We start from the raw sequence: 13,362 nt of genomic DNA, 5'->3' as shown, positions 1-13,362 counted from the left end.
ACGATATACTCCAATAAAAGTTGTTTTTTGTAAATATATAAAATTCCAGCATTCCAAGTAATATTTAGACTTTGATAGTAGTTAAACAAATGTTTTAATAAAAGTTTAAAAATTCTATATATTTAAATACTTAAAGATTAATTTTATTTAACTAAAATAAAGTTTTAACATTTTTAAACTTTTTTTACTTTAATTTATTTTTAGCTTGTAGTTTAATCTAAGAACCGTTACATAGCTAGATCAAAGTAGCTGAAGAAACAATGTTTACTTTTGTAGCAATTAATGAAGTTTTACTTTTTGGAATAGCTAGATAAAGCAAAAAATTTTGCTAAAGTTTCGATACTTTTAATTGATAAATGGTTTAGAGAACAAACTAAGCCATTTATTTAAGTTTTAAGCTCTTTCAAACATTAGTTAACTGCACGAGACGAGTTAGTAAAACAAAAAACATTCTTAGTTTTAAGATATATTTCATTAAGTTATAATTTAATTTTTTTATATTAAAGTCGTTATCTATAGTTTTAAAATAAAAAGAAGTAAAATAAGTTGTATAACTATAAAACTTAATTAATTAAACAACTTGAGTTTTAAACTAATTAAGTTTTTTCAACAACACAATACTTTTTAATCCTTTTAACTTTCACATTAAAAGTAAAACTGTAGTTTCTAAAGTAGCTATATGGTAATAGAATTTTTAACTTGAATAAAATACTACTAATAAGAAAGATATAAACTTATCAAAGTAAAAGTTTTTACTAAAATTTCATTACAATCTCAAATGTTATTAACAAACAATACATACAATTAATTTTTTAAGGTTACGTAAATGTAAAATTTATATTTATAAAATTTGATTCTTGAAGGTTATTTTTTTTCTAAAACTTATACTGTTTTATTGTCATGGGTTAAAAACAGTTTATTTTGAAAGTGCTATAACGGATATGTAACAATTGCTAACAGTATAAGAATAGAAAGGTAATATTGATTCAAATTATTTTTGACAGGTAAAATATCTAGCAAATGTTGAAACGAAAAAAAAGCACAAACAGCTCGGACTTAACTTATCATATTTCAACACAAAGTAAAAGCAACCAATGTTTATGCATATTGTTAATATGTAGAAGAAACCTTAAACGGATACAAAGTAAACTTATGATTCTGTGTGAAAAGGTAATTGTTTGCTGGACATGGTGATGATTGTAGAGTTCATCATCTGACACTCAACCATTTAAAGTTACTTCAACTCTTTTCAACAAAAAATTTTGATACAAACCCAAATTAATCTAGCCAAAAGCTTTTATTGAACTGTTTTACCGTTCATGGCGCATGCTCTAAGAGCAGTTTCGATTTACACAGGTGTTCTTTTATTGCTTTTTTTGATTCAAAGATATAACAATACATAATTAAATATCTCAACGTTTGTTTACAAAATTTTTTCGTAATAGTTAGTTTTTTTTTGATTGCTGTAATTTATTTTTTGATTCACATTAGAAATTTACATTTTAGTTTTTACAGCTTTGAAATTTGAATTTTTTTTTTAATTTTTAAATGAGTTTTAATGAATTTAAAAAACATATTTATTTTTGTATTATTATATCAATATATTCTAAAAGTTAGTTTTAAAAAAGTTAACTCATCGTCAGATTTTAAATACAATATAAACTAGATTAAAATGACTAACAACTTTTATAAGTTTTTGCATAACTATTGTATAAATTAGATACAATCTAAAGTAATTTTAAAAGTTTTATAATTTTACGCAAACATTATTCAATCGTCTTTTACCTTATTCACTCGTTTTTTTGTTAAGTTTAACGTGTGAAACTCTCCAGTTAGGCTGAGCGAAATTTAATACACATGCTGTAACTTGATCAGCCAAAAGAAACTATAAGTTTGGTTATTGTTTTAATTGTTGTTTAGCTCATAATCTTCTCATACTTCACCATATTTAGCATAGTTAGCATACACCATACTGCTGGGTTAAGCTTTATGCGTGGGCTGTGTCTCAATGATAAAGGAAGTTTGTTTTTGATGCCTACTATCTATCTCACACTTAAACTTAAAGCGAACACCGCACCACGATTCTTAAGAAACTTAGTTTTTAGTGTATAAAACGGAAAATTCTTTCAATTTTAAGAAATTTTGCATGCACTATGTTTTTTTTTTTTTTTGTTTTAGCACAAGTTTTAGAGAAAAAAAAACTTTATTTTTAAAAAAATAAGTTTCGTTTTACACTCCTAGATTAGTGAGGAATAATTTATAGTTTAGTGTAAAGTCTACTCTGTATCAATTGTATAAATTTATTTGTGTAGTGTGCCTAGACTGCCATATTTGTTGTGCGTTCATTCAAAGTGTGAGAGTGACAAATAGAAGAGAAGTGCGAAAAAGACAGAAAGTTTTTTGTCAGGTTGAACGCTTATTTTAAGTACACAACAATTTTTATAATTATAACGCAGGATAGAATGGAAATTGTTTTTTTTTTTTGTTTAAGTTTATTTCTTGTGAGTAGGTGGAAACAGTTTAGCGCGAGTAACTTCTAAGACTTTGTTTAAAAGCTATTAAGATGCTACTAAAGTATATTTTTGTCTGTTGATTCTAAAGAATTTTTTCGGTTACAGTTACTTTTTTTCAAATCGTTCTTCGAAATATTTATATATGCAAAACTTAACAGGTTAGAAAATTAAAACTTAAAACTTATTAAAACAGTGCAAAATTTATTAAAAGTATTTTTTGCTAAACTTTGTTTCCTTTTTAATGTTACAACATAGCTCTTTCTTGGTTATTTTAAAAGTTAGTAAAACTAGGAAACATATTAAACTTTAACTTTGTTTTATACATAAGACAACTTTTATGTGTTGTAACTTTGAAGTCATATTGTAAATAAGTATTTATTTAAGAATTACACGGAAACATTTTAAACTACTGAAAAACAAAGCCTAAGTTAATGATGCTTTTATTAATTTTTAGCGTTTTAATGATTTTTTTTATATAGATAGTACTGATATTTAAAAATAGTAAAACACCTATGTCGTCATTCGTATCATATCAAGGTACCAGCCAAAAAGATGCTAATTCACTACCGAAACCTGCATTGTCTAATCGGGAACAAGTAAAGGTAAAAAACAAGCTACTAAGTAAAAAATATTATTCTACTTTATGTAAAAAGTGAAGTTGAACTTCAAATTTATGAACTTTAACCTAACATGCGTTTTCAGTATAAAGTATAAATATAATTACTAAAATTTATTCCGAATTTTTTTTAATGTTTAATTTTTTTTTGCAAAGGTGGAAGTTTCTTCTGAATTAACTAAAGTTAGAGGGTCGCCTCAACAGCACACCATAGATCTGAAAAAACTGAGCATTAAACCTCCATCCACGCAGAGTTTTTCTCCATCTGTTGGTGCCATGGTCAGGTCAAACTCACAAGTTCCGATTACTGCTTCAACAACAGCAACCATTGACCCAGCTGCTTTGTACAAGTTTTACAATGCAAAGGCATCTCAAGACCAACAGCAGCAATTGTCTAGCATGTACCAAGGTGTCGGTGTCGATCAGAATGTCCTAAATCAGATTTCGGTATGTTTCGAAGTCGAAAACATTCGTTTATTTTAAGGTTTATCTGCTTGAGAGAGTAAAATAATTTTAGCAGGCTTTAAATTTTAAATTAATCTAAATTAAAAATTAAACTCCTACCTTACACAGTATTTCAATTAAACAGTTCTTACAACGTTGAATTATTAAATAGTTATTTTCAAATTAATAACGTAATCAAGCTAATTTTTACTCTCGATAAAAAACTAAATAAATTTTCAGAGTCGACTAGAAACGAAAGACTTTCCGCAGTTTCCTTGGAACTCGTTACCGGCCATGGGAGTTTATCCTGGGTTTAACTCTAATCAAATTTACCCTGCAGGGTTAGTTTTTTGTGATTTTTCTTTTTTTTTTTGAGCACAGCAATTGAAAATGAAACTAAAACATAAAGTTGTAGCAATGTAACTTGTAAAATTATACTTTTAAATGTATCAAAAGACACGGTTTAAAAAGGGGTTTTTATTACGAAGCACTACATTACACGGTTCTCCACTTTTTTTTTCGACATTGTGACCACCAAATGACAAAAGTGTACGAGTATGACAACTTGAAGCTATCAGTTGCAAGATAAGTAGGACAAGCGTGTAAAGATTCATGCAGCAAGTTGAAGGTAGGTAAGAAAAGGTAGATACAATGGGAGTGCAGGTGACGGTAGACAAGTGTAAAATCAATACCGACCGTGGCTTTTTCTACTTGTCTTTTAACAATCAAAGTTTGAATAACGTTTCTTCTTGTAGCCAAACAACTATTAGAGTTTTGTTCTGCTTTAAAAAACTACTGAAAGATTAAAACTTTGATTGAGTTTCAATGACAACAAAAAAAATCAAATATGGTTGCTATTTATATGAGTAAATAAATGTTGAAAATTTTTAAGCTTTAATCGTTTTTTAGTTAATTTTTATTTTTGTGAGTTCAAACTAAATGTTACACTTTCTAAAAGAAAATAAATAAAATTTTTAAAACTTAGGCTTAGTTTTTTAAACGATTGTGAATATTCTTACTCATACATCAAAGTTGTTTAATCGATTGCAAAAATTTCAATACAAATTACTAGGGTTTTTTCTGCTTTAATAAATATAAACTTTTAGAAATTTTAGCTATTGGAAAAAGAAAATTGTAAGGGTCAGTTTAACTAAAATTAAATTAATAAGGCCGATTAATACTGTATTCATGACGTAAATAAAAATGGTTTCCTAAATATTTGTATATTTGTTTGATTCTTTTCTAAAAACGAAGCCCATAAACCATTATAACTTCAAGTATACCAGAATTATCGACTGCTTCCTGTAGATGTTTACATTAGCGAATAAGCAACAAAATTATGAGGCTAACGTCGTTCTCCTTTGCATCTTTTTAATTTCATTGCAAGTATAATGGGGGCAATACGACATGCAAGCCTATTTAAACGCGCGTTTTTAAAAGAGCTTCAGACGAAACCGGACCCCATTTTGGTCGCTGATGATCAATTAGTCTGTAAGTTAAAGTCACACCATATGACATTGCCACAAACTTTTCTATTGTAATTGCCCGGCAACGCACAGTCAGCCTCGTACCTGGGCTGACGTCATTCATGTTGAATACATTGTTTCAGTTGCAATGTTAAGTTGTCGAGTACAACAATCGGCTCATTATGCCACCGGTAATTAAACTCCAACAAGCAATTTCTGACCTGCTGCGGGCAATATGCGTAGTTCCTTGTAGCTGCGGTTTTTTCTGACACTTAAGCAGTTTAAAAGGCCAACTGGTTGAATGACCGTGCTATTAGAGACTTGTTTACCAGCGTTTTTACGACTGCGATAAGAAAATCTACAATCAAAAGTTTCGAAAATTAAAACGTTTTTTTTTTTGTATAAGAAACTTCAAATTTAACTTATTTTAAATAGCTTAAAACCATTGCTTTAAAACAACTTTAAAACTAAAGTAGCAGCAAAATAACAGTGTTCAACGTGCAATAAGGAAAAAGCAAAGAAAATGTTTTTCAATGAAGCATATACATTTAGATATAGTTTTTAATTATTATTATTAATTGCAAAACTTTTAACAGGTTTCAAGGAATGAGTCTCGAAGGTGCCAGAAGAAAAAATGCAACACGAGAAACGACATCTACTCTTAAAGCTTGGTTAAACGAGCACAGAAAAAATCCTTATCCAACAAAAGCTGAGAAAATTATGCTTGCAATCGTTTCTAAAATGACACTGACACAAGTAAATCTTAATTTTATTAGTTGTTTAAAATATGACCAGCTTAGTGTTTTGTTATTGCATTGAAACTGTAAAACTTTAAACAAAGTACTGCTGTTTACTCACGCTGGTAAAATGTTATATCTTATAAGGTATTTTTTTATTTTTGGTAAAAAACAACTTAACTAACTTTTAATAACCACGGTTTTTTATAAGCTTACTGTTTTCACAGTTTTAAGCGTATGATTTATAAACAACCCTCTATTTTCAACGCTGAACTTATTTTTATAGCAACTTAATATATTTCAATAAACACAAAATTTTGGTACTTCTTCTACGTGTTAGTTTAATTTCATAAAAACCACTTTTTAATAAGTATTTACAAATTTGTTTTTATTTTGAACTGGTTTACAGGTTTCTACCTGGTTCGCTAACGCTCGACGCCGTCTGAAGAAAGAAAACCAAATGACCTGGTCCCCGAGAAACAAGCAAAACGACGATTGCCGAGAGGACAGTGACAGTATTGAAGGGGCCGAGCTGACGATGACAAGCCTGACCCATGGAAGCGCTGCATTATCGCCTCGTGGTAAAGGTTTTGCTTGATTAGTATTTATAAGTTATCTTGCCAAATTTTTATATGCACGCTATTTACTGTTTTCTTTTTTTTTCCCTTTTATTTTTATGATCGAGTAGCAAAACTCATGCGACTCAGCAAGCAACATTAAAAGAGTAAAACCAGTTGTGGCGATAAACTGATAAAACTGACAGGCGAATACTTTTCCATATAAAAGAAGCACTCGCGTGTATTTTTCTTTGTGTCATTTTTGTAAATAACTAGCTTTTTCATCAGTTTAGTCCAACAAAAATACACGCTTTGATATAACACGCAGTTTTGAGCTGAAAGCCATGCAATGAGGCAAAATTTTTGGCGTGAAATTTGCGTTTTTGTCTCAATAATATAGTTGACATAAGCGTGAACTTATTCTATGGAGCAACTGTTTTATTTGATTCTGGTATATTTCTCTTTAAAAATTCAGCCAAAAGTTATCTATGAACTTTACTTTGAAATATTTTATGGCTTAAATGAAACAACTGAAAACCAATTCAAAAATCGAAAATAAAAAGTAAACTAATATATAAACCATAACTTGTATAGATTTAAAGTTATAAACATATAATAGATATTTAATTTCTGAAATTTCTTATAATTATTGTTTTTGTTTTTTAACACCGTTTTGAAATACTTGAATATTTTTATTGATTAATTACTTAAAATTTTACAAAAAAGGTAACTACTTACTTTTGAATTTTTTTTTTAAATTCAACTATACTGCTAAGCTTTAAATTCAAAAAAAAAATTAGAAACGCTCTAAAACTAATTTTTGAAATTGGTATTTTCTACTAAAACTTAAATAAAATAAAATAAATTTTTGTTTAACTTTGTATATAAAACACTTGTTATGATAGTTGTATTAAAAAGAAAGCACAGGATTACTGCAGTTTTATCTCATTTTTTGTAAACTAGTTACAAAAGTTTCAAAGAACTTAGTTTTTGCGTATCTATACAACTTAAACACTCAAGTCTTTATGGAATATAGCGTATATAGAATAGATTGTTAAGTATCTATTTCTTGTTACCGGTCTCACGAATAAGTGAATCAACTATTGTTTAACAGCATCACGATCAAACGTTTTTAGTAGATTGCTACTATGTTGAGCAACGTAGCGGCTTCAGGATGCGTTATGTAAATCGTGAGACAATTTTATCCATTTTATTCATCTGTTATTTCAAGCAGAGCAAAACTTATCTTTTATTAAAGCAAAAATGTTTAAAAAATAATATTAAAGGTGGTATAAAACCGTTTTTTCATTACAAAATTTGTTTTAGTTTAAAACTTTATTTTTTTCAATGCTTAAGTTCTGTTCGAACAACGTATGTTACACAATCTTTAATATTTTATAAACTTTACTACTTTAATAAGTAACAGTTAAAATAAGAAAACCTAAAAGTTTACTAAAGCTTAGTTATACTTTTCAGAAAGCACAACGATCGACTCATTGTTACATCAAAGGCCAAAGCTACACCAGATAAATAGCATGCACCAATCGTTTCCAAACTTTCCTACAAGTCTTGTTAAGTCTCAGCAAAACGAAATCCGATCGAGCATCGGAAGTATTTCAGAAAGCCCAGTTACTTCTCAAGGATTAAACGTTAACCCGTCAAGCCCGTACATAAACATTATCGAACAACAAAAAATGCTTCTCAACCACTTTACACACTTTCCGCGTCAACTGTTAAACCACGAAACTTTTCAGCAGCTGCAGCAGCAACGGCAGCAAAATGCATTCACAAGACCTTTCTTGAAGCATCCGAACCCTCAGATGGCGGCTGCAGCAAGCGTCCGAATGAACAGCTTCAGGCAGGAACTTTTGAGGCAAAAGCTAGCGCAGTCGTCGCAATCGAACATTGCGAACAACGGAACAAAGTCGGCCACGCTGCCCGGTCCGCATTTTTCTTTTTCGCCCGCCGAAATTCAGGCCCAACTGAAGCTGCGGGCAAGCAGCATCAGCTCGTCGTCCGCCTCCTCCCACGACCACTCTCCGTCGCCACCCGTCGAAAACAACTTTCGTCACCACCCGTACTTCGGTTCGACTTCCACCCACAACTTCCACCCAAAGCCAATCAAGCTGGCCTCGTCTTCGGCTTCAGCTGTATCTAAAAATAATCTCGCTAAACCAAAGTTTGATTTTGATTTGAAAATAAAAAAAGAATTCAACGAAAGCCCGTCGCTCTCAGTAAGTAAAAACGTTCAAGATAATATTAATCTTTCAAGCAAAAACAACGGGGCAATCTGGTCGCCGTTAGACTTGCCAGATCGCAAAAACTTTTGTAATGATAAAAACGAGTACAAAGATGCTGCAAAAAACTATCAACTGGGAGAAATCGAAACAAAAAATGTTACTAATTATGAAGAAGAAAAGATGAATACCAAAGATGAAACTAGTACAAAAGTCCACAGCAATGAAAACAAAATAGTTGATAAATCAATTGAAAACGATTCCTCGACGGCTAACGAAACTTCAAAATTTTCCGGGATCCCATTAGGACTGCAAAGCTTAATCGAAGAGTACCAGCGTGGGTTAAGGGACCAAGCGACTGCAAATCAAGTAGCCAACCAGTTTCAGGTATTGCAACAATCTCTCAAAACCCTTATAAGTTTGCAACAACAAATGAACTCAACATCAGCTTTTAATGGTAAAAATAGCATGCATGAGTTCAGTACATTAAGTAGTAACGACAAAATTCAAGAAAATGGAAATAAAAGTGTTAAAAAGTCGTCTGAATCTGACAGTGAAAAAATAATGTCATCAACAACTGGTAAGTCAAATTGTTAATAAAAATATAATGACATTTTATAAATAAAATTAAAAAAAAGTTGTTGTACTTTAAGTACACAGCAAAAGTTAACATATCCGACATTTTGTTTTGCTTATTGCGTGCTCATGCTACAATGTAAAACATTATAGAAGACTTATTTTCTTTCGTTCTGTACACGTTAAAATATCTTTATAGCGTTATTTTTAATATTACGAAAAAATAAGTATATACAGTAAAGGAATTTCTTTAACGACAATGCTAAGTGCAAACCAGTTTAAAGTTTTTTTTTCAGCTTAATTCAAACTTTTGTTTTAAGTGTTATAGTTAAAAGTTTAAAGATACTTTTCGCAATCTTTTAACAACATTTGAATGAAATAAAACCTTAATTTAACGTCATAAATTTATATTAAATTGCTTAATGTTAGATATATTCTAATACCAATAATAAAAAACTAGAATATTCTTCATTGGAGTAACTAAAAAAAAAGTTTAAAAGTACAGCTAACTCTTTTCTGTGTAATCTAAATTAATTAAAATTAAAAAACAAAAATAAAAACTAAAAGAATAAGTTTAAAGAATTTTCTTTTCTAATTACTTTAATAAAAAAAAGTGTTGTTTAATAAGATCTTTAGACCACTACTTTAAATTGAATAAATCTTTTAAATACAATACACATCATACTTTTAAATATCAACAAAAGTCATTTTATTTTTTAATTCCTATAACTGTCTATAACTTTTATATTACTCTTTTAAGTTTAACTAATGCTTTTAATTTTTTTGGTTGAGTTATAACAAAATTTGTAAACTTGCTTAAGTAAAAGAAAATACTTTATAGACCAAATAAAAACCTAGTGTGTTTGATATTTTTGTTAGACGAGTAGAAGAAATACTTTCTATAGCTAATATACTTTAAAACTAAAACAAATAAACAAGTTTATTTACAGTTTATTATAATAAAACTTAATTATGCTGAAGTTTTTTAATCATTAATTTCTACTGATACTAAACAGATTTGAAAGTTTTAAGCCCGGTCAATAACGAAGGACTACCTCTAACGAGCAACACTTCCAGTAATGTCGATGTTACTAAGAACTCAAAGAAAAACTCAGCTCAAATTCAATCAATTATTGCGTCATAAGAAACTAGCACCTACAAAAAAAAAATTATCTAATTATGTTGATAGACTATTGAATCACAAGGTACAAAAATACCTGATAATGCATTAAACTTCAAAAAGCTTAAATTAAGGAACCATTCTTATGATAAAAACTTTAAGTTTAATTGCTATTTGTTAATACAAATAAAATCTTTAAAACTTTAATTACTGCAATATATAACTAAAGTTTGTCTTTAAAGTTAAAATAGTAAATACTTTTTTTAAAAGAAAATAATATTTAAAAAATGAAATAATTATGAAACTTTGTTCACTATAATCTATATAAACAAGATGAATTTATCAGCTTTTTTTATAATACTTTCTAAAATAAAGCAAAGCGGTGCTAATATATTAAAACAGACTATATAATATATTGAAAAAGTTTAAAGGTACTTAGTTCTTATATAAGTTTTGAACACAAACATTTTATCAATTTTTTTTAAATATTGTACTAAAAACAGGTAAAAAAAATTTTTGAAAAATTTTTCTTTAAGTCAGAATCGATTTGTTTTGCTGTCTCAAACTAACAAAAAAGTTTTTTAAAAGCTATTTTTTATATTAACATTTAGTTTTAAAAATACTGCTTAATTTGCTTGCCATTTGCTCATAGAAAGTAGTATTTCGATGCTCTCCATAGAAAACAAATATTTCTTATAATGTATAGGATCAACAAAACAACTTTTAAAAGATCTATACTTTGAATCTAGAAGTTGAACTTAATATTTTTTGACACTAAATTGTAGCTGCTGATTAGTTTTAATTTCACATTACATATTTTTGATTATTTTGTATAAATTAACATGTGAACTTCTTGGTATTTATATTAAGTGATTTTAGATGATTCAGTTTTTACCGCTTTAAATATAGATATGTTACCGAACTTAACTTTTTCATAATAAATGAACTATATTGACTTTTCAAACAACTTTTTGTTGTATATTTGAAAAAAATCGTATTGTGTATTGTTTTTATTTGTTTATACATAAGTTTTTATTCTATAATTTGTGTTTTTTGTGCTCATAAAGTATTAAATTTTGTTATAAAACGATTTGCTAAATCATATTGTTACACTTTTCTAACAATTTCGATAAACTGTTATATCGTTAGAATTAGGTTTTTTTCTTAATTTTAATAAGATTTATCTATTCTTATATAATGAAAAATCTTTAAAATTAGTTATAGAAATAAATAACTACTACTTTCATAGGTTATATAAGAAACGATAATCTAGGTACAAGCACCATAAAAGTATTTTGCACATCAAACCTACTAAGAAAAACTTCTACCATAACAACATTTTCAATCTACTAACATTTTTCAAACATATACTTAAAATTTATACATAACATACATAAACAAAATTTTTAGGGCTTGAGACACTTTTGATGTTTCTAAAAATTACGAGAAATTTATTTTTTTAGTTCATTTGAATATATGAGTACTTTAACCTTTAAGTTAACAAAAATTCAAATTTGTATAGGTAGAACTTATGTTAAAACTTAAAATTAACTGAAAACATTATATAGTGCTTAATAACTATCTATTAGCCTTTTGAGTATTATTTTATATTTTTTTATTAATTATATACTTTAAATTAATTTTCTATACGTATAAATGATTTTACCTAGTGAAAGTACGACATAGACTATAGACTGTTTAAAAACTTTAGTCATCTTTATACAATTATTTACTCTAATAAGAAAACATATAACACATCAGTAAAATAAATAAATTTAAAAGAAGAAAAACCAAACACCAATATATAAAATTCAATAATTTACAACAACTTAAAATGTTAATATTCAGTTAACAGTAATGTAACTTGTTTTTTTATACTTTTTTTAGAAAAAAGGTACACAGTCTTCTACTTACTATTGCTAAAGTTATATAAGTGTATAACTTTAAATTATTTATTTGACAAATTTTAACTTTTTAATGTAACTTATATAATTAATATAGTGTTCCTTTAATTTTGTTTTATTTATTTTTGTATACAAAATAAGATATATATTTTGAAATTTAATCATGTCAACTGACACTAAGAGCAAAAAATTTAATGGTATATTTTTTTGGTACCGCTTTTCAATTAATTTAAAGTAGAAAAATAGTAAGCATTTTTAATCTAAATTAAAACTAATTTCACTTTAAGTTAAGTATAATTAAAATTCGCAGTTTTGATATTTTCACTTCCAATACTTCCTAAATTTAAAACAAATTACACAATCGTACAGGATACAATGACAGTTTTTTGAATTTATGTGTATACAGTTACTTCTAAGTAAGTGAGTAAGTAAGTCATTTATTATAATATGAGCCGTTGATTTTTCATCTTGTACTTGTTTTTATTTATAATGACTTGCAAGAAATAAAATTTCTAACGCTGTAATTTAAACTACTTAAACTTTTGATTTCAATTATTTATGATTAATTTGTTTTTCATATAAATAGCTTGACATTAGGAAATTTAATTTAAATAAGATAGTTTATACATTTCTAACAGAGTGTTGTGTTCTATTAAGAAAGTATAGATTTTAAACTATTAGATGTAAAATTTTAAGTTACGTTTTGTTTTTAAAAACATTTGCTAACTGTAAACACTAGCTTTAAATTCAATAAAAGAATAGTTGACTTTAGCTAAAATAGTATGGTTTTTACTACAAGTACATAAAAATAATACGACGTTGGCATCAAAATGTCTTAAAATCTTAGTAGTATATTTTTTCTTGTCACTTTTGATCAGTTTTGCCTTTCACTTCATGTTTGTTCTGCTCCTAGCTACCTTTATTTATGCTTATCGCCTTATTACTGGCTCTAATCTGTCAGAACGCGCCTTAGTTTCATGTTAGTTAAAGCTGTTGTCAATAAAAGTTATTAAAGAATTATTTTAACTTTCAAAAGGTTTACAACATTATTTTTATGTGTTTTGAAGCCTAATTTATCATACATGAAAGAGCCTATTGTTTGGCTGTTTAAAAAAGACTTTAGAAAAATAGTGTTTTCAATGTAATTTATAAGATGCTTTACCAACCATCAGAAGTTTATACATTTGAAAAT

General features: G+C 27.7%; 1 protein-coding gene across 1 annotated transcript; it reads left to right on the top strand.

Annotated features, from left to right (window-relative positions):
- Positions 1 to 3,023: 3,023 nt before the first annotated feature.
- LOC145841370 (uncharacterized) lies at positions 3,024 to 10,342 on the top strand. Its single transcript, XM_082948731.1, has 7 exons — positions 3,024 to 3,115; positions 3,286 to 3,576; positions 3,814 to 3,914; positions 5,636 to 5,795; positions 6,186 to 6,363; positions 7,810 to 9,150; positions 10,163 to 10,342. The coding sequence occupies exons 1-7, from the start codon at positions 3,026 to 3,028 to the stop codon at positions 10,288 to 10,290; spliced, it is 2,289 nt and encodes a 762-aa protein (XP_082804857.1). The 5' UTR covers positions 3,024 to 3,025; the 3' UTR covers positions 10,291 to 10,342.
- The last annotated feature ends 3,020 nt before the right edge of the window (positions 10,343 to 13,362 follow it).

Source organism: Thalia democratica, chromosome 7 (assembly GCF_965202585.1).
Source record: "Thalia democratica chromosome 7, ktThaDemo2.hap1.1, whole genome shotgun sequence".
In the NCBI taxonomy this organism is placed as follows: domain Eukaryota; kingdom Metazoa; phylum Chordata; class Thaliacea; order Salpida; family Salpidae; genus Thalia; species Thalia democratica.
The sequence above is the reverse complement of the archived record's forward strand: the minus strand, read 5'-3'. Positions and strand labels throughout refer to the sequence as shown.

Coding starts and splice junctions, on each gene's coding strand:
- LOC145841370 (XM_082948731.1), top strand. CDS start 3,026: ATGTCGTCATTCGTATCATATCAAGGTACCAGCCAAAAAGATGCTAAT. Junction 3,577..3,813: donor ATGTCCTAAATCAGATTTCG/GTATGTTTCGAA, acceptor ATAAATTTTCAG/AGTCGACTAGAAACGAAAGA. Junction 9,151..10,162: donor AATAATGTCATCAACAACTG/GTAAGTCAAATT, acceptor GATACTAAACAG/ATTTGAAAGTTTTAAGCCCG.